The sequence below is a fragment of the Emydura macquarii genome, unplaced genomic scaffold (genome assembly GCF_026122565.2).
Source record: "Emydura macquarii macquarii isolate MOO-44397 ecotype Brisbane River unplaced genomic scaffold, CSIRO-AGI_Emac_v2 contig_3517, whole genome shotgun sequence".
NCBI classification, from domain to species: domain Eukaryota; kingdom Metazoa; phylum Chordata; order Testudines; family Chelidae; genus Emydura; species Emydura macquarii.
Genome location: NW_027133654.1, coordinates 1,319,195 through 1,338,729, shown reverse-complemented (window position 1 = coordinate 1,338,729; position 19,535 = coordinate 1,319,195). Strand labels below are relative to the sequence as shown.

Below are 19,535 nucleotides of genomic sequence, written 5' to 3'. Positions count from 1 at the left end.
GTATTAGAATCAGGCATGGAGATTACATGAGTATCTCCCAACTGTCTGCCCCAAATTCCTAGTTTTGAAGATCTTTTAATCAGTTGTGTGAACCACCATCCCAGAAGTCTATTTCCCTCCCTACTTAGGTGGAGTCCATCTGATGAGAACAATCAGGAGGCATTCATGGACAGAACTGGATGCAATACTCCAGTTGAGGCACAGTGAGTGTGGAGTAGAGCGGGAGAATTACTTCTTGTGTCTTGCTTACAACACTCCTACTAATACATCCCAGAACGATGTTTGCTTTTTTTGCAACAGTGTTACACTTTTGGTTGTTATTTAGCTTGTGATCCACTATAACCCCCAGATCCCTTTCCACCATACACCTTCCTACACAGTCATTTCCCATTTTGTATGTGTGCAATTGATTGTTCCTTCCTAAGTAGAGTACTTTGCATTTGTCCTTATTGAATATCATCCTATTTACTTCAAACCATTTCTCCAGTTTGATCATTTGAATTTTAATCCTATCCTGCAAAGCACTTGCAACCCCTCCCAGCTTGGTATCGTCTGGAAACTTTATAAATATACTCCTTATGCCATTATCTAAATCATTGATGGAAGATATTGAACAGAACCAGATCAGGATTGACCTGTGTGGGACCCCACTTGATATGCCTTTCTAGCTTGACTGTGAATCCTTGACAACTACTTGCTGGGAATGGTTTCCCAGCCAGTTATGCACCCACTTTACAGTAGCTCCATCCCAAGCTTCTGCCAAGAAAAAACACCCACAGCCACACAAAGAGCAACACATGCTACCTCCCCCAAACTCCTTTTACAAATTCCACTCTAAACTCCCCTGTTTTCAGCTCTGTTCACTGGCTTCTGTGCCATTGGTTTAATCAGGGCTCCGCTGTGATCAAATGCTCTGCTTTTCTCACAACCAGAAGTCTAAATAATGTTAAAAATGGAGACTAGGCACCACTGGCTTTCAATCGGAAATGGATAACTAATTGTATTTTGTGCTTTTGAAAGTCTTCCCAACATTTTTAAAAAGATAATGGCAATACTACCCACCACCAGTCTCACAACTATAAATGAGCTGAAATGTTTTAAATTAAAATCTCACTCTTGAAGAATTGCTTTCTTTCCAAAGCAATTCCACCATGTTACTTTAATTGACCAGTGGTAGGGTATTTGCATAACGTATCTCTCACTGTTCTGAACCAGCCACGGGGGATTCATCAGAAGGAAAAGCTTTCATGAATAAATAAAGACTTTCAGTTGACTCAGAAGCCAATCCAGTTGTTTACCTGTTCTCTCCATGACATCCCAGCCATTTTCTGAGCTTGTCTGTGACTGAAAGGTGAGTGTTGAGTTTGTGATGCAGTATAAAAGGAAACAAATTATATACACCAATTAAAATATTTTTAAAACTGGAACTGTGGTTTTACAGCATGAGGAAGGATTGAGAGTGGGTGTGTGGGAGACATATGGAGAAGTCTACCATTCTTTATCCTACCCCTAGATCACTCATAAGTGCCGAGGGGCTGCTGTAAGAGAGAGAGACAAAAAGAAAAGAAATTGGTGCGGTGGGGTGAGAAGCAGCAAAATTGGCTAGTGATTTGGATGTCTCAGTTTTCGGTGACCAACTTTAACACATTAAAGGGACCTAAATTTCAGACAGGATGAAATAGTAATAGTTGATGTGTGGAAACCCAGGAAATCTTGTCCATATCCCCTCCTGCTGGCCTGTTGGGTGAGGTTTACCACACACTCAGGGCAGAGACACTTGCATATTAATTCAAACCGTCATTTGATACAAAAGCATGGCCTTGAGTTCATAGTTACTATACAAGCAATTAATGACATGTTTACGTTTACCTTCGCCTGAGGGATGGGGGATCACAATGGATTTCTCCTATGAGGCGCCAACTGTTCCCTTACAATTCTAGCATATTTATATATCAGTGGCTGGCATTTTAGCAAAAGGGTTTTGTTGTCTTGTTTCCTTTGTGCCTAGGCTTATTATCTTACCAGTTAATTCCAAGGTAGCTGTAGTGTTAGTGATTATATTTTCAATAAATTGCAGTTGTTGGCCATTTTTACACTGGCTCAGTTTTAGCCATACTTTTTTATAATAATTGGGGCCATTTTAGCAGACATCTTTTTAGGGAGTTGGTTTCCTGATAATGCCACATATGAGCATAATAGTCAAATACAAGGGAGGAGAGTGTACAAATCAGGTTCATCATCTTTCTAAATGGGCAGATTGTTGTGGCGATGGGGGAGAGTATGGCAATAGTGCCTTTACCTCCCCTTAATTGGTTCCTTAAATTCTATCTGGTCTGATTGCACTTCCAGTGATCAGGCATATTACTCTGCTTTATGTCTTCCCCCAGCTGCATATTCTGCCTAAGTGGTGCTTTTTAGTTGTTTTAATGCTGTGACTGGCACATGGCTGTGGGCTACAGCCCTCTCTAACTTTTCCTTTTAACTTATTTTCCTGTGTATTTAACTGCCTGAAGGATTTCCTAACCCTTTTTAACTTACCCTGCAGACACAAGACCGTTAAATATAATTCTTCCATACAACATCCCTTTCTATGGGAGTTTTTATAGAACTTGTTATTTATAGCATTAATTTCAAAGTCTTTTGAGCCATGTCCCAAGTTTCTTCCTTGACTCAAGACCTGAATATCCAAACATCCCCCATGGGAGACTAAAGATTGCTTAATATACACTTTTGAGTTTTGTTACCATCTCTTTAATAGCCTTTACAATTAAAACCAAGTCCTCTATGCAGACACCCTTTTTTATGAGAATCTTTGAGTTTCTTATTGTACATTACTAATGACTCAGAATTGTGGATTCTTCCCCATTTGTCACTTTCCCTTATGATGGTGGCAGAATCAAAGAAAACCATTGTCATGAGCTGATATGTATTTAATTACATATGTCTCCATAGTGACCTTCAGTTTACACAACTTTTGCTGTCCATGCTATTTTCATATCATCACAACTCTTTTCCAGTAGGTTTATTTTCATTGCACTCTGACCACCTTACTCAATGTAGGAGCTTTCCTGTTTTTCCCGATACAGGGACTTTTTGGCAGTACATTTTATGTATTTATTGTACTGATTAATTTCCTCTTCTTTCCTTCAGCACAGTACATTCCATGAACAAAACATCACCTTTATCCTACACAGCAACTATAACCATTATTAAACAAGTCCACATAAGGACAAATCAGTAAGGCATGATCAAGCAAAGAGCAGTCTGAAGTAAGCTCATGTCAATCAAAGAGTAGGCTGAAGTAGGCTCATATCAAGCAAAAAGAAGGCTGAAGCCAGCTAGTTTAACATAATTATTACCCTGGTCCGTCCAAACTTACACCCTATACATAATTCATGCATCTGATATTTCCAGGCCTCATGTATGCCACAGTATCTACCATGTCTAAAAACTGTGTACAAATATGGTAGAATCCCAAGTATGTTACCACATAGTTTGGTCTTGCCTGTGTGGACAGAAGCAAATTATGTTGTAATAACTGTGTTAAGGAACTGTGTTCAAACTGCAAAGATCTGGGCTAGAGGATGGTTCTTTAATGTGTTTATAACTCAGTTGAATCTCAGGCACAGCTCAGTGGCTGGATTGAGCCATGTGGCTGGGCAGGTCCCAGTTTTAAGCATGGTATATAAACACCATAGATATAGTCAGGACTTTGGTTGATACAGCAAGGGTTGCTACTCCCTACCATATATCACCACTGTACTAACTGCTGAGCATTCACTCAACATAGATTTTGTTCCACTTTGTACCACAGGTTGCCATACTTTGTAAGTGTCATGGATGAGAGAGGAATGTCTGTAGTTTTTCTGAGACATTAATCTCTGAGCACTGCACAGTTTTATGAAAGGAAATCTATTTTCTTAAGGAGCCAATTTGTTCACACAGCCACAGCATTGTAGACTTGATGTAAAGAGCCCATTCATGTTGACTGTTGCCTATCAAGGCAACCTTCCAGCTATGCTGAGCCAACTCCAGAGCAAGCTTCATCTAGGAAACAAACCAATGAACCTTGCATGGACAGTGCTAAGCACCTCACTTTATTAAGAATAAATCAGAAACACTTCCCTTATTAGATACCAGTCCCTGTGTTTTGCATCTCAGAGTGTGAGCCCAAGAAAGGACCAATGGTGAAATTCACCAGTGAGGAAGTGGGCTAAAGCAACATTCTTGGCACCACTTAAAATATGGACAGAGTTTCTGCTGCTGGTGGAGATTCACATTCCCTATTCACATAAAAGGATCCTTATACTGGCCTCAACTAGGCTGGTTGTAAAAGGCCTCAATGAGGGTGGGCCAGGGGATGAGCAGCAGATCCACATTCATATGGATCCAGTAACCCCAGCAAACTGTGCATGGAGGGACTGCAGCCACTATTTCAAGGCTGGAACAGCACCTGTAGGGGCTCCACAGAAGCCCGACCTCTTGGGCTAGGGTTAGAGATGGATTTCATGTGTTCATCTCCATTACATTCCAACTGCATAGAGCCTGCATGCTCAAGTTCCACCTCAAGCAGATGGAGTGACTTTTGTTTTGAATTAATAAGTTCCATAAGATACCATACACTCTCTCTCCTTTCCCAGCCTCCTCCCATTGTCCATGCAACAAGTGATAATAATCACCTCCAAACCTGCCCTTAGCAAAAGGACATCTATTAGTTGGCTGATCATATCAGCAGAAGTGTCACCGTGTCAGATGTGTGCAGCAATCCATGTGCCACTACTGATCTATATGCAATTCTCACCACATGCCAATTGATTGAGTTAGGATGGGCTTGGAAACAGATCTTTTGGAGAGAGCATTAAATGAATAATGTTTTCTTTTCTTGCAGCTGTCATTTTTTATCTGCATTCCTCCTCATTTTTTGCCCTTTATCCTCAGATCATGATGCTAAGTGGCTCTGAGAAAAGAATATGTAGGTCATGGGTGGTGTTTGGGTTTGGGTGCTAATATTTGGTTAATTAGTTAATTTTGTTCAGGGACTTATTTTCTGAGCAGTAAGGGATACATCAAGCCGGGAAGTAAAATATGGACGATACAGAGGCTCTACTGTTCATCCAAGCCACCTAGTCTCAGCTTGCATTCCTGAGCCCCAGCTCCCTCCACAATCTAAGTCCCTCTGGGAACCTGACTTTTTCCTCCGTTCTGGTCAAAGTACTGAACACCCGGAGCCAGTTTCACAGGTATAAATCCAGAGAGTCCTGAAGTATTTTCATTTTTTTCAAATACAAGTGGGTTGGGTTACATGAAAGCTGTGAAAGTGGCACTTATCTCTATGCTCTTCTTATTCAGGTCCCTGCTTAAGATCCACTTTTGTTGTCAGATATACAAGAAATGAGACTTTAATTTGTTTTATTTATAGTATACATAAAAGTAATTCTGCTCATGTTGTGTGCTAGTCCTTGCTAGTCCTGTGTAAATACGATATAACTGATGTTGCCTCTGTTCTTTCTTCCCTATTCTTTTCTGTGTCTTGTCAAACTAAAACATACGTTCTTTGACACAGGGGCAGATGTGAGGTGTCGAGCACATTTAGGTGTTGCAGAATATTATAATATTCATAACCTCACCTCTGTACAGCTACATATCTACATGCAGACACACAGACATTTGCAATCTTTGGCTCAAAATTATGGTGGATACATGAAAATTATTAAGTACATTTGTGTGCACATTAAACAAATTAATAAATATAATATAGATGGCCTGATACCAAAGTGAGACTTCATAAACATGATACTAAATATAAAATATTTACTAACTATATTCAGTGATTTGTATATTATTTGGTAAAGGGGCATATGCTTATTAGCAGTTTAATAGTTCTGAAATTTAATCTTGGTAAAATACTTCATGTGGTGACTAAACCTTCTGTAGTATAATTTGATTTGTTTAGACATGCTTAGATATGTTAAGGGAAGGAAAGCTCTGTTAGTACATCAGCTTCATCCCCTTTCTTTGAACAGGTATAGTAGCTCTTGAATATTCTCAAATTACCCTTTTTCTAGCTTAATTCTGAATTCACAGTGTCTTCATCCACTGCTACTTCTATCTATTCCTTCTCTTAGCTATCCCTAACTGTTAGTAATGACTTTGCTTTCTGGGAGCTGGAGCCTGGGGGAAAATGGGAGATAAGGGCTATTACTTCTTTCAGTTAATGGAACTGGTCTTTTAGTTCAGGTGGTATTGCTGCTGCTGCTTTTAGATCCAAGATTCCTTCTTTTAGTCCCAGTAGAAATAGATTTCTCACATACTCTTCTTCCTTTCAATGCTGACTGTTCAGATACCAGTAAAAAGTTACCAGATTGCCTTAGTCGTCTTTTTACCAAGCTATACCCCTTCATTTGTTTTAACCTCTTGCAGATCATTCCTTCCAGTACTTTTATCGTCTTTTTTTTTTCTTTTATCTGGATCCTCTCCAGTTGCTGTCTTCCCTATAGTGAAATTTCATTAGTCTTCCAAGACCTTTGTGTACATACACATGCACCCCGAAACTAACCATTCCCCCTTTCACCAACTAGGCCAGCAACAAGGAGTAGTTGTAGCATATATGCCCCTGACTTAGTTCTATACCCTTGCAGGATCATTGTTGCACTGGATGATCCTCCATGGGCAATAAGATACATTTTACAATCAATATGCACCAATAGTACAGCAGAAGAGTCCTTCCTGCACACAGTGAATTGACACTCATTCTCTAAAGAGGATCACAGCAAAAACACTGTTTCTCTGGAAGGTTTTCTTCCTAATTCACCTTTTAAAACTCCTTCCTTTTTATTTTAATTTGTTTGTTGTTTCTCCTAGATTTTAATGGGTTTACAAAATGGAGGGCTTTCAGGCTTGAAAGAGCTAATACAGATACGCATTAGTCCAATTTATTCTCTTGTTTTAGAAGCAAAACTCCATTATTTAGGTGGCAACCTTTATGCTTAACGAATGCTAATGTAATTACATCTCCATGCATATTTTTATTTTTGATATTTTGGTAATGTATGAAAGACCCAGCAACAAAGAAAACTGTACAGTACCATCAACATGCTTGGTGATGAATGAAGTATAAATATCTAGATAGATGGATGGCTTCTAAAGAAATTTTTTTTAATTGAACACAATGATTTTAAAATTCTACAAATATGTGTGTGGATTTACCTCCCTTCCCTCCCACACACTAACGCTCACACCATCCTCATAATAGGTCCATCTTGTGTACTGAAAAAACCAGGGGCCCTAAGGAAATGAATGTGAATATGTATATGTAATTCTTTCATATATAAACAAATAGGATTATATTTTTCGATTTTTAAAATACAATGTTATAAACTTCCAGTTCTCAAGGTAGATTCCAAGAAGATAGATAAAAGATAGAGACTCTGACAAACACATATGTGGCAACCTTAATATAATTCTGATGGTAAATCTTGTGAGAGGACTTCTTTCCTAACAAACATTATGTGGAACAACTTAAAATAAATTCAGAACTCATTCATTAGCAACAGGGTTGCTCTGACAGCGTTGTTTCCACAAGAAGATATTTTCATTTATGCTGCTTTTGCAGTTAGGAGGAAAAAAGCCTAAAAACATATAGTATAGACAGGATTATATTTTTAGAACAATTGCTTAGTATTTTACAAAGTTTACAATACCTATCCCATCCCATTGATTTGTGAGTTACTTCAGGATTCCCTCAGTCTGTTTACAAGAAGTGGGAATTTGGATTGGATCATTTTGATCAAGTTCCAAAATTCCATAAGAATTTACAGCATTTTCTTTCAGCCCACTAACTGGTATTTAGGAAAGACACTTCCATGCAAAACCAGCCCTCAGCCCTTAGCCAGATTGTCTGTGCTTTGGCTCTTACTCTGATTCTTATGAATACTTTTTTTTTTTAACTTCAGATTTTGACTTTTATATTTGTATTATATGTATTTATCCTTAGGGCTACTCTTCAGGAATAGATATCACTTAGTTAGAATTTCCATGTGCATGACATTAGCATCACCCCACACAAGCTTTCTGAGAGACTACTAACACTTTTGTTGCAGAGTCCACTCTTCTGCTACTGTATGCCTCCCGTGCCACCTAGTGGATATTGCATTGCATTTTTAAAAGATTTATATTAGGTTATATTACTCAATGGTTGCCCTATTTTTAGACCTGGCTGAAAAAAAATTTCAATTGAATAGTTTTATTTTGGAATATGCAGGGTCATCAGAATCAAAACGTTTTGAAGGAATGTGTCTATTTCAACTAAATTTTCAGTGGAAAAAGGCTAAAACATAATTTTGATTCTTGTTTCATTTTGATAATGCTGAAATGTTTCATTTCAAATTAATTTCAGGTGTGTTTCATTTGATTTAGTTTAGATTTTTGTATATTATCATAATTTTAATATATTCTTATACACAGTATTTTTAAAATGTTAACACTTTATATTTTATTACAGTGCTTCAACATTATCAAAATTAAATGATTCAGCACACTGAAACAAAACATTTAGATGTTTCTAAATTAAAATGTCAGAATTTCTGTTCTAAGAAAAAAATTGAAATTTTTTACTTTTCATTTTGATTTGGAAATTCTGTTTCCTGTCCAGCTCTAGCTATTTTCATTTCAGTGTATTACAGGTACAAAGTATTAGGTCACAGGGGTCAAAATGGAGCATTTGAAAAGGCAACATACCTAAAAGAAGAAATAAAAAAGAAAAGAAGATATTAGTGATGAAAAGATTAGTTTAAAAGAGTAGAGAGCTTCCTCATAAAGCTTCTTTTTTCAGCACAAGTAATTAAGGGCTTGAATTACCCTCCATTTTTTTCTCTGTTATAATTAGATATTATTGATTTGATACTATTTATTATCCACCCAAAAAATTGTTTGTTTTATAAGTTAAAAGAAGAGAGCCACTTGGAAAGCCTGAAAAAAAAATGTCTAGGCAAGGCATTCATTTTGGGCATATTTATTTGAGCTATCCAAGAAAAGCTGAGCATTTTTTAACTTTTCTGTCTAAGAGTGTAATACAGTAAAGTTTAATAAGTCCAACAGTTGAAATGCATTTTATCTCCGATGTGAGCCTATCTTTTAAAATAGTCTCTTTAAATATCCAGTGATTTAATTAACAGCAGTGCAACTGGATGGTCTCTCAATGGAGAATCAATTGAATGTTTGTACAGCACCTAACACAGTGGGGTCTGTCTGGTCCATGATTAGGGCTCCCATGCACTACGCTAATACAAATAATAATAATAATAAAGAAAACAAAATCAACACTCTAACAATGTATGGATTTTGCAGAGTGAAATTTAAAAAGTCATACACACTCAGGTTTTCCTGTGAAAAACATCATTGTATGACAATTTCTGTTCCTTCAACTCACCCTAGAGTTTCAGATTAAAAAGGGAAAAAACACACCCCTAAACAGTAAAATCCTAGGTCTTCGTCTGTCCACCCACCTCCCATTACTCCATTCAGGTAAATAGTATTACTCAGATAAGTAACATTGGTAGGATTTGTCCTTAATTCTTTCAATGTAATTTGTTTCAATATGTGTGTGGTTTCCATGGTGTGTTTTAGTCTCAGAGGCAGAAGTATAGGAAAAATTCTGTGAAGAGTAAACTGTATGAGAAGTTATGTAGTTCTTTGCTTTCACAAGAATACACTCCTTACCCTCAAAAACTATCTTGGATTAGATTAGGTAATAGTGAGTGTGATCTTGATTTAGGAAAGCCTAATTTGTTTGTTAACAATTGTGACAAAGGAGGAAACTTCCTCAGGTTAGGTTTTTGAAGCCTTCACTTTTAGCTTCATACTGTGTCAATTTTTCATCTCAGCTGCTGTGCTGTGTTGTGCGTCGGAGTGACATGCGGTATTCCATATAGCATTACATATTGCTACTCATGATATTCAAGTCATTATTCCCTGGTTCACTTCAGGGCCACTCAGCGTGTAAAGCCACGCTGACAGATCACTAAACTCATTTCTGAAAGTTCTCACTGGGGTTATTTTCAATCATTTCAGGACTGGATTCTTTTGAAGCTCTCAAAATTATGAGGTGAATGAGTCACTGAGCATCTGGAGGAAAAAAATGATGTACTACTATATTTCTATACAAGAAGTATGAATATCTTTTTAATCCATATGCTTAAAAGGATTGTGGTTTATGACTTGGATTTATTATTTATAGAAAATATTTCAGAAAGATATGCAGCAACATTATACAACTCAGATAACTGAGTCATTCTTAGAGGGTAGTGCCAAAACATTAGGGGCCAAAGACATAATTTGGCTGTCTAAATTTCAGCCAATTAATTGAACGTGGTTAGTTTATAAGTATTTGGCCTTAAAGGGAAATATAACACATTGTTATTATTTGTAGAGCAATGTAGATGTACTGATGTTCTCATTAAAAAATCAGCATTGGCCAAAAGTTAACCTTCTGGTATCTGAGGTAGTGTAGCATGGTAATTGTTATCAGATGTTGACTCTGTAATGATACAGTACATGGTGCGTTACTGAAGTGTAACAATACTGCATGAAATAGCATCTATATTCCAAAGAATGTACAAATCCAAAGGCATGTACAAGCACAAGCAAGTGGTGGACATTGCAGCTGTGTTTTGATTTGAGTGCATGTAGGCCTCATGGTGTAATTGAGGGTTGGGCAGTGATTTGAAGGAGGAGAGAGAGGATATTTGGCAAAAAAAATTGTTTACAAGGCTGTTCTAAGCAGAGAGAGTGGTAAGGAAGAAGGCACTATATATTTTAAATCAAAATTATTTGAATTCAGTCACCCCTTTGATCCCTGCTACAGAAGGCTTAATAAATAATAATAATAATACTTAGCACTTCCCATTCCTTGATCCCAAAATGTTTTCAAAGCATTAATTAAGCATCACAATATCCCCGTGAAGTAGACAAGATTAAGGGTCCCATTTTTATAGATGGAAGAAATGAAAAGACTGAGGCCATGAAGTTTGAAAGTGACCAGTGATGTCAGTAGGAGCTGAGGGCGTTCAGTGTACTTCAAGTCGGATACCTGAAAAAACTGAGGCACTTGATATACTTGTCCACTTTTGAAGAGGTGGCAAAAAACAATTATACCCAAATCGCACAGTAGGTCTGTGGCTGTGGTGGAAATACATAAAAGAAATTGACGAACATATTTGGTTATGGAAACAATTTCCCTGTCTTAGTCCCTTGTACCTCAATTCTGCAAAGATGTATGCATATGATTAACTTCATGTATTATGTGTAGTATGATTAGTCCTATTAAAGTCACTGGAACTACTTACCATGCATAAAGTTAAGCATGTGCATAAATCTTTGTAGGATTGAGGCATTCCTCTATGGTCAATAGAGCATGCTTGTTGATATCACTCTGAAGTAATTTAAGAAATGCAACTCCCTGCCCTGCTTTAGTTACAAGTGATGTCAGTTGTTGCAGGAGAAATGCAAAAACCTGAGCGCTGGATTGCAGTTCCTCCCTTTCACTGCCTCTTTCAAATACACTTCATTTGTCATTTTAAAATCTACACATGTATTCTATTAATTATTTGGGATTGTGAACATTTTAAAAACATATTTGTTCTCTGTCTGAGACTTTAATCCATGATCCTTCCTGCTTCTCTGCTGGTCACGTGGATGTTAGAGATCCAATGGTACTTTTTGAAACAGGAGGGGTAACTCAGGTATCCTGGCCTATATCCCCCACTTCCAACCCACAACCCTCCATGAAATCAATCTGAATGTCTAAGATTGAACATGAACTCTTGATTAATGCACAATAGCAACTCCATTTGCCTGCATAATCACTTCAAGTGACTCATTATTGTAAATTACTTGGAGATACTTTGTAATGTGGAAGATGCTACATAAAAGTAATTTTTCTATGGCTAAGTATAGAAGTAGGAGATGAGATGAAAAGTCTCATCACAGAGGCCAGTAACTTGCAATACATACAGGAATAAGATGTACGATTAACTGGTTTACCCTAACATGATACTTCACACACATACTGAGATGCACAAGATTTGTTCCTTGTCCCTCGTTCTGTAGCTTCGTTATGAAATTCTACATCAATTGACACTCCAGTTATTTGTGCTGTGCTTTGAAAATGCAAAGTGCTATCAAATGTCAAGTATTTTTATTATTAGTTCTTAGGGAAGATCATACTGTTTTTAAGTTCTCTCTATGCTCTGAGAGTTTGATTTCCTTCAGTGGTTGGTTTCTCTCCCCTTCCTGTCCATTCTGGGGGAGATTAACTTACTTTTGTGTTTAAAAAGGTTTTCTAATAATATAATCAAAATTGTGGATTCATGCTTCCAGCTTCCAACCAACAACCTACACTAAGTGTTAGACGTCACCTTTGTACTGTTTTCCTCCCCCGTCTTTCCTCTCCATCCTCTAATGTCAATAAACAAAGCTCTGATCTCTCTTGCCAACTGCATGTCAGATGTGATTTGTGTAAGTATATTCATTTAAGATCTCTCTTGTACTGTTCTTGGTTAACCTTCTCCCATGTGAGAACTATGGACAAAAGATGTGTCCGCATCCTAAATTTAACACTGTAGCAGGGATGTTTCCACTGATCCAACAATGTGTTTTAAGTGAAGGTTTCTTTTTTCATTGTGTCCAAGGTACACTGACATGTAAATACACAGAAGTAACGTTGTCACTCACGTCAAGATGGGTCATACACACATTTGTTTCACCCAAACATATAAAATGATGTAGCTGAACAGGAGGCTAGCTTCATCACCTCTTCCATGACCTTCTTGAAAGTTCTAAAAAGGATGTTATTGTAGATGAGCTTTCCATAAGCCTCCATTCAGTAGGTTTTAGGTACATCAGGTCTCCTCTTACACGCATTAGTGAAAATCAGGACCTCCTTCAATTAAGGCAATGGAATTTTGTTGGTGTGAAAGTGGCATAGATGAGAAGAGAATAAAACCAAAAGAATGCTCTCCCCTCTTCTACATCTTTGGAGAGTAGTTCATGCAAAAAATTCAAATATATAATGAGTGGGATAAATCCACCTCATGCAGGACTGGTTCCTTGATTTCTGCAGGTCTTATAGCATGAGAGTCTATACAACTTCTGCTGCCACAATGTTCAATGGATGAGACACAAAACCATTCTACATGCTTCACAGCATGACTTACAACTTCCCCATAATCAGAGGTACTAAATCCAAAGGGGGCCGTGAAAGGGGTAAACAATATTGTAGATTTGTCCTGCAGCTTCTCCTGTACAAGGCAACTGCATTGTAGGATTGTTTCAGAAATGTCTTTGTTGATTTGCTTGATCGATCCAGTTTAGTTGATGACAAGTGTGGCTGTTTCTCACTGAGGATTAAAAAAGATCCCCCCAAGAGCCACTTTACAGATAAAAAATACACACCAAAGCTGAATACAATATATACCATAAGCTGATTTCATTTATGTACTTACACAGTGTCATTGGAACAATTTTTATAGTGGGGGTGCTGAGAGCCATTGAACAAAAGTGTAAACCTTGTATATGATAGAAACCACTTCAAGCCAGAGGGTGCAGCTATGCCCCCAGCATCATTAGTTCCAGCACTCTGCTATACGTAAAGTCTGATTTTCAGAGGGTTCCAAAGCTTTTCAGCTCTCGTCGATTTTAGCAGGAATTTAGAGACGCTAGGTGGGTGAGTCGAATAAAAGATATTCCCTCACCCTCCTTTCTCTCTAATATCCAGGAACCGACATGGTACAACTACACTGCATGCAGTAGGAGTTGTCAGTGTTAAGCATCTGTAAATATTTGTCTCATGGCTTTTGAAGTGCTTTAGGATAAAAGACACTCGATGACTATAAACTATCATTGCTTATTATGCAATAAGCAGCTGTGCTTTCCTGCTGCCACACTTTGACTTAGAGATAAAAATTCGCTCACAGATTACAAAGATTTCTTTCCAGCCTGCTTGGCAAGAATGCTTGTGCCCTTCCTTCCCCTTGCCCTGGTTCATCACGCACAGTGCTTGCAGGCATTTTGCCTGAGCCATTCTTTCTTACTCTTCACTTCACCTCCTGCCAAATCACACCCTTAATTTGTTCTTCATTAGGTGTCTTGTATTAACACTTTCATCATCATTGGTATTATGGTACTGCCTAAAGACCCCAACCCCATTGTGTTAGGCAATGTACAAACACATAACAGACACGTCCTGCCCTGAAGTGCTTACTGTCTATGGCCTTGTCTACACTAGCACTTATTCTGGCAAAACTTTTGTCACTCAGGGGTGTGAAAAAACACACCTATGAGCAATATAAGTTTTGCTTGCATAAGTGCTTGTGTGGACAGTGCTATGTCACCAGGAGATGCTCTGCAGCTGGCATAGCTACCACCTCTCCTTTAGGTGGTTTTATTATGTTGGCGGGCGAGCTCTCTCCCACTGACATAATGTGGCCATGCAAGCATTCTTACAACAGCACAGCCATACTGATGCAGCTGTGCCGCTGTAAGGGTAAGAATATAGACAGCAGGTGGATGAAGCAAACATTGGGGAAGCAGCAGGAAACAATGAGACAGGAGATCTCACTAATAACCCTATTGTAAGTACATGTAGTACTCGATGCTATATGAGACACCACAGTATTTGTACTTACTTTAGGGAATAACTGTACATGGCAATTGGTGATAAACCTCGCCTTTTCAATAGCACCCACTATCGTGCTGCTGGACAGGAGTATGTATAGTGATTTCAAATGTTACATTTAGAATATGAGCTATAGGTCAAGAATAAAGTCATTTTTAACATCCGATAAGTCCTCTAAGATGATTGTGTCCTGTCTTAGTATTTGGACTGAATGATTCTAATGACTCTTTGTTCCCATTTTATTTATGGGATGCAAATGTATAGATTGGATAAGCTGTTAGAACGCTAATTTCTGCCAAAGATTTATTTTTGTTTCTCATAAAAGTGTTGAGAGTTATTACTCCGATTGTTTTATGTCCACTGTTGAAATTATTGGTAATCTCTGACTCAAATAGCCAGAACTAGGTATGTGATATCCACAAAAACACATGAACAGAGATATATATAGGCATAACACAGTATTTGGCATAAGTATAGCTCTGATACCTACTTAAGTCTATCATATTAAGCCATAATATATCAGATCTGAACTGATCTACAGTACAAAGACCTCTTCTTTTATGAGGTACTATCAGAGACAGGTTATTTTGTGATCAAATTGATTTCCAACAATTAATCTAGTGAAATTCTTGGTCAGGAGTCCAATGAACTTTTTAAAATGTTGTGATTGCAAATCGACATTTTCAGAGAGATGTTGAGTTTATGTCAGTTCCTACAATACTTGGGAAAAGGCTAAAGGTCTAATTATCATGACTCAGTCTCCCCATCCTTCCCATTTTCATGAAACATTTAATGGTCACTCTGAAAAGTCAAGTGCACTCGCTGAACCCATTAGAGCCACATAATCCTTGGTTCAACTGTGCAGATGTGCAGTTGTGAATGCAAAATGAGTGCCTGCATGTGTAAAAGGGCACTTGCAGTATTTTCACAACCAGCAAAGTTGCATATGAAAATGTGGGTGTGTATAGCTGCCTTTGGCAGGCATACTGGTTATGCTTTTTTTTTTTAAGTTGTCCCTGTGTATCTGTAGCTTGAATTATGAAAAGTGAGATTTTGTTATTTGTATTACTAGTCTCCTTCATACAACCAATGAAACTGTTGCATGCAAATTAGCTGTAGAGTAAAGGTGGTGATTGGTTGCATTACCTCTGATGTCACAATGGTCTAGGAATCTTGGCATGGCACAGATATGTGCCTTATAGCTGTACACTGCACAGGGGTAATTCATAAAGTCAAAATGGCTGAGAGTTTAAGAACTGGATGGTAACAGACAGCAAAACCAAGCGATGATTCAACCTGGTGATATTCTGAGCATAAAGAACTCTCAGCTGTGCTTGTAGCTGTTCCCTTTGCTTCACGCTGACTCTGCAGACATACTAGGCTTCAGAGTGAGAATCCTGGAATCTTATTATATAGGGGGGTAGAACCAACACAGGCTCCATTGTGCTAAGCACTGTACAAACACAGGTATACATCAGTATTGACAGATATGTGATCAAGTTGCAAGATTCCAATGTGGATCTCGATTTTGAACATCCCAAAGAAATGATGTTATGAGGTTCAGAGTGTTGGCTTAATCCATTATAAAGATAAACCTCTTGATTTTCTTGTGGGTTCAGTCACATCTGGGAGGGCTCATCTGGGTTTTAGTTTGGCAGTTTGTGATTAATTAACAGTAACCTGTTTTTTAAGGAAAGAACACAAAAATAAAAATAATTCAAATTAATCCCTGGTGCAATATGAGTTACACCACAAATGTATTTGGCATCTAGTGTTTGATAGATATATTTTGTTTTTAATAAACAGTCATCCAAAATACTAGGCGTCCACTTTAAGAAAAATCTTTTGATTTACTGTCTCCCTTCTTTTTTTTTTTCTCCACAGACTATGTCAGAGAGTCACAATGATCCTGCACAATAACAGTACAGTCTCCCCCTTGTTTTCAAATGTGAGTTCCTTCTGGAATAGAGATTCCCAGGGAACAGGGCTTCTTGACGATGCAACATCACTAATTGGCAGTCATGACTTCCCTCAGACAACTGAGAGTTTTCCCGTCACTACTGTGCAAACAACCAATGGGTCACTAGTCATCGAGAACAAAGACCCTCTGGGCGGACATACACTCTGGCAAGTAGTTCTGATTGCCGTCCTCACAGGCATCCTCGCACTGGTGACCATCATAGGAAACATCCTGGTGATTGTGGCATTTAAAGTTAACAAACAACTTAAAACTGTCAACAATTACTTCCTGCTGAGTCTTGCCTGTGCAGATTTGATCATCGGCATTATTTCAATGAACCTTTTCACCACATACATCATCATGAACCGCTGGGCTTTGGGAAATTTGGCCTGTGATCTATGGCTTACCATTGACTATGTAGCCAGCAACGCCTCTGTCATGAATCTCCTTGTCATAAGTTTTGACAGGTATTTTTCCATCACCAGGCCACTTACATACAGAGCTAAACGAACAACCAAAAGGGCTGGAGTGATGATTGGCTTAGCTTGGGTCATCTCGTTTGTTCTTTGGGCTCCTGCCATCTTGTTTTGGCAATATTTTGTTGGGGAAAGAACTGTGCCTCCCGATAAATGCTTTATCCAGTTTCTAAGTGAACCTGTCATCACTTTTGGCACTGCCATAGCTGCCTTTTATTTGCCGGTCACCATTATGACTATTTTGTATTGGAGGATCTACAAGGAGACAGAGAAACGCACCAAAGAGTTAGCAGGGCTACAGGCCTCTGGCAGAGAAACTGAGGCAGCACGCTTCATCCACCAAACAGGTAGCTCCAGAAGCTGCAGCAGCTATGAGTTGCAACAGCAGAGTATGAAGCGCTCCACCAGAAGGAAATACGGCCGATGCCATTTCTGGCTGACAACAAAGAGCTGGAAACCCAGCCAGGATCAGGTGGACCAGGAGCACAGCAGCAGTGATAGCTGGAACAACAACGATGCCGCTGCTTCTCTTGAAAACTCTGCCTCCTCTGATGAAGAAGACATTGCCTCAGAGACGAGGGCCATTTATTCCATTGTGCTGAAACTTCCTGGTCACAGCACCATCCTCAACTCCACTAAACTACCTTCATCTGAAGACTTGCATGGGTCAGAGGACGAACTGCAGAAATCTGACACGGGGTCAAAGGAGAGGAAACCTAAAAAGTTGCCCTCTCAGAAGAGTGTGGAGGATGGAGGAAACTTTCAGAAGAGCTTTTCTAAGCTTCCAGTTCAGCCAGGGTCAGCGGTAAATGCAGCCAAGGTTTCCGATGGCATTCCATCACTGGCTAAGACATCTGCAGCCCTGCCTTTATCCTTCAAGGAAGCAACCCTGGCAAAAAGATTTGCTTTGAAGACCAGAAGTCAGATCACTAAGCGAAAACGAATGTCACTCATCAAAGAAAAGAAAGCGGCACAGACGCTCAGTGCTATTTTGTTTGCCTTCATCATCACCTGGACCCCATACAACATCATGGTTCTGGTGAACACCTTTTGCAATAGTTGTATCCCCGAAACATTTTGGAACCTGGGGTACTGGCTTTGTTACATCAATAGCACAGTGAACCCTATGTGCTACGCATTGTGTAACAAAACATTCAGAACCACTTTCAAGATGTTACTGCTGTGCCAGTGTGACAAACGGAAACGACGCAAACAGCAGTATCAGCAGAGGCAGTCAGTCATTTTTCATAAGCGGATCCCCCGGGAGGCTTCATAGTATAGTATTTTTTAACAAATAAAATATAATATCAAAGGGAGTGTGGGAGGGAGAGGGAGGGTGGTTCCAGGGTGCTGACACAAATGTTTCGTCATCAAGATGTGAGAGCAGCTGCCAGGCTTATGTATCCTTTTAATAAATCCAGTTTAATATTAAAATCAAATCTGCATTAAGCAAAAACAAACAAACTTCAAGGTTTTTATTAAGGAAATGAAAGACTTTAATAAAGTTTTCCTACAGAATTACAAGAAGCTGTAGAGCAATTATGAACCCATTACTGATCAGCCCAGTTTTTTGGTTGTAATCAACTCTGGGATCTCAGGTAAGCACATTTAGCTAGTCCAGTTCCAGCTCTTTGCAAGGAATCAACAGGTTACAATTCAAGTCACATATGGATACAGCAAGCTAATTAAACATTGTTATGAAATTATTTAAAACACTGTTATAGGTTGCAGAATTGCTTCTTCTTGTCCCAGTAGACCTTCCTGCCTCCTTTTTTGGTGTAATTCTCCACGTAGCTCTGATTCTTGAACCTTATGGAGTATCTATTTGTGCAGCTCATGTTATGTGTATGTGTGTGAATGCACAAGCTACACTCACACCCCTCCGTTTATTTATATCTATATCAAGAAAGAAATGATCTATCAATCTAAGTTCTTAGATGGGTCCCATCATAGTGGTATGTGAATGAAATATATATGATTTGGCAAATTAGTCTGTAAATGTAAATTATTTAGTTATTTGCTACTTGAAATTCTAGTTTATCTTTGAAAACATGAAATACATACCTATTTATAAAGAGGTAGATAAGTGCAACCTGTGAGCCAAATGCAGTCCACAGATTATTACTATGGGACATAAGCCAAGCCAGCCTTTAATACAGAGATGCAGACAGATTAAAATGTTGTGTGTGTGTGTGTGTGTATGTATGCAGTACTATATTTCAGTCCAAGTGATAATGCCTCAGCAGAAGCCTGGCTACTAAACTCAAAATTGAGCATAGAATTCTGGAATCTGTAGTCTCTGCGAGCAGCATGTCTGTATTTGGGACTGTCACAGACTGCTGGTGGCCTTCAGTTGCAAAAGGTTTATGTAGAAGAAATCCTTGATTGTTTTGAACCTGAAGGATACTTATTCAAAAACATTTCTTTT

The 19,535-nt window shown here is 38.5% G+C and overlaps 1 protein-coding gene across 4 annotated transcripts in view; it reads left to right on the top strand.

Moving 5' to 3' along the window:
* The window catches only part of CHRM3 (cholinergic receptor muscarinic 3), a 501,690-nt gene extending 483,276 nt beyond the window's left edge, over positions 1-18,414 (top strand). For all 4 annotated transcript variants that reach the window (XM_067535845.1, XM_067535846.1, XM_067535847.1 and 1 more), the window contains one exon: positions 16,556-18,414. In XM_067535845.1, coding sequence (XP_067391946.1) covers positions 16,556-18,383 — 1,828 coding nt within the window. In that variant the 3' untranslated portion in view covers positions 18,384-18,414. The remainder of the gene's footprint in view (positions 1-16,555) is intronic.
* The last annotated feature ends 1,121 nt before the right edge of the window (positions 18,415-19,535 follow it).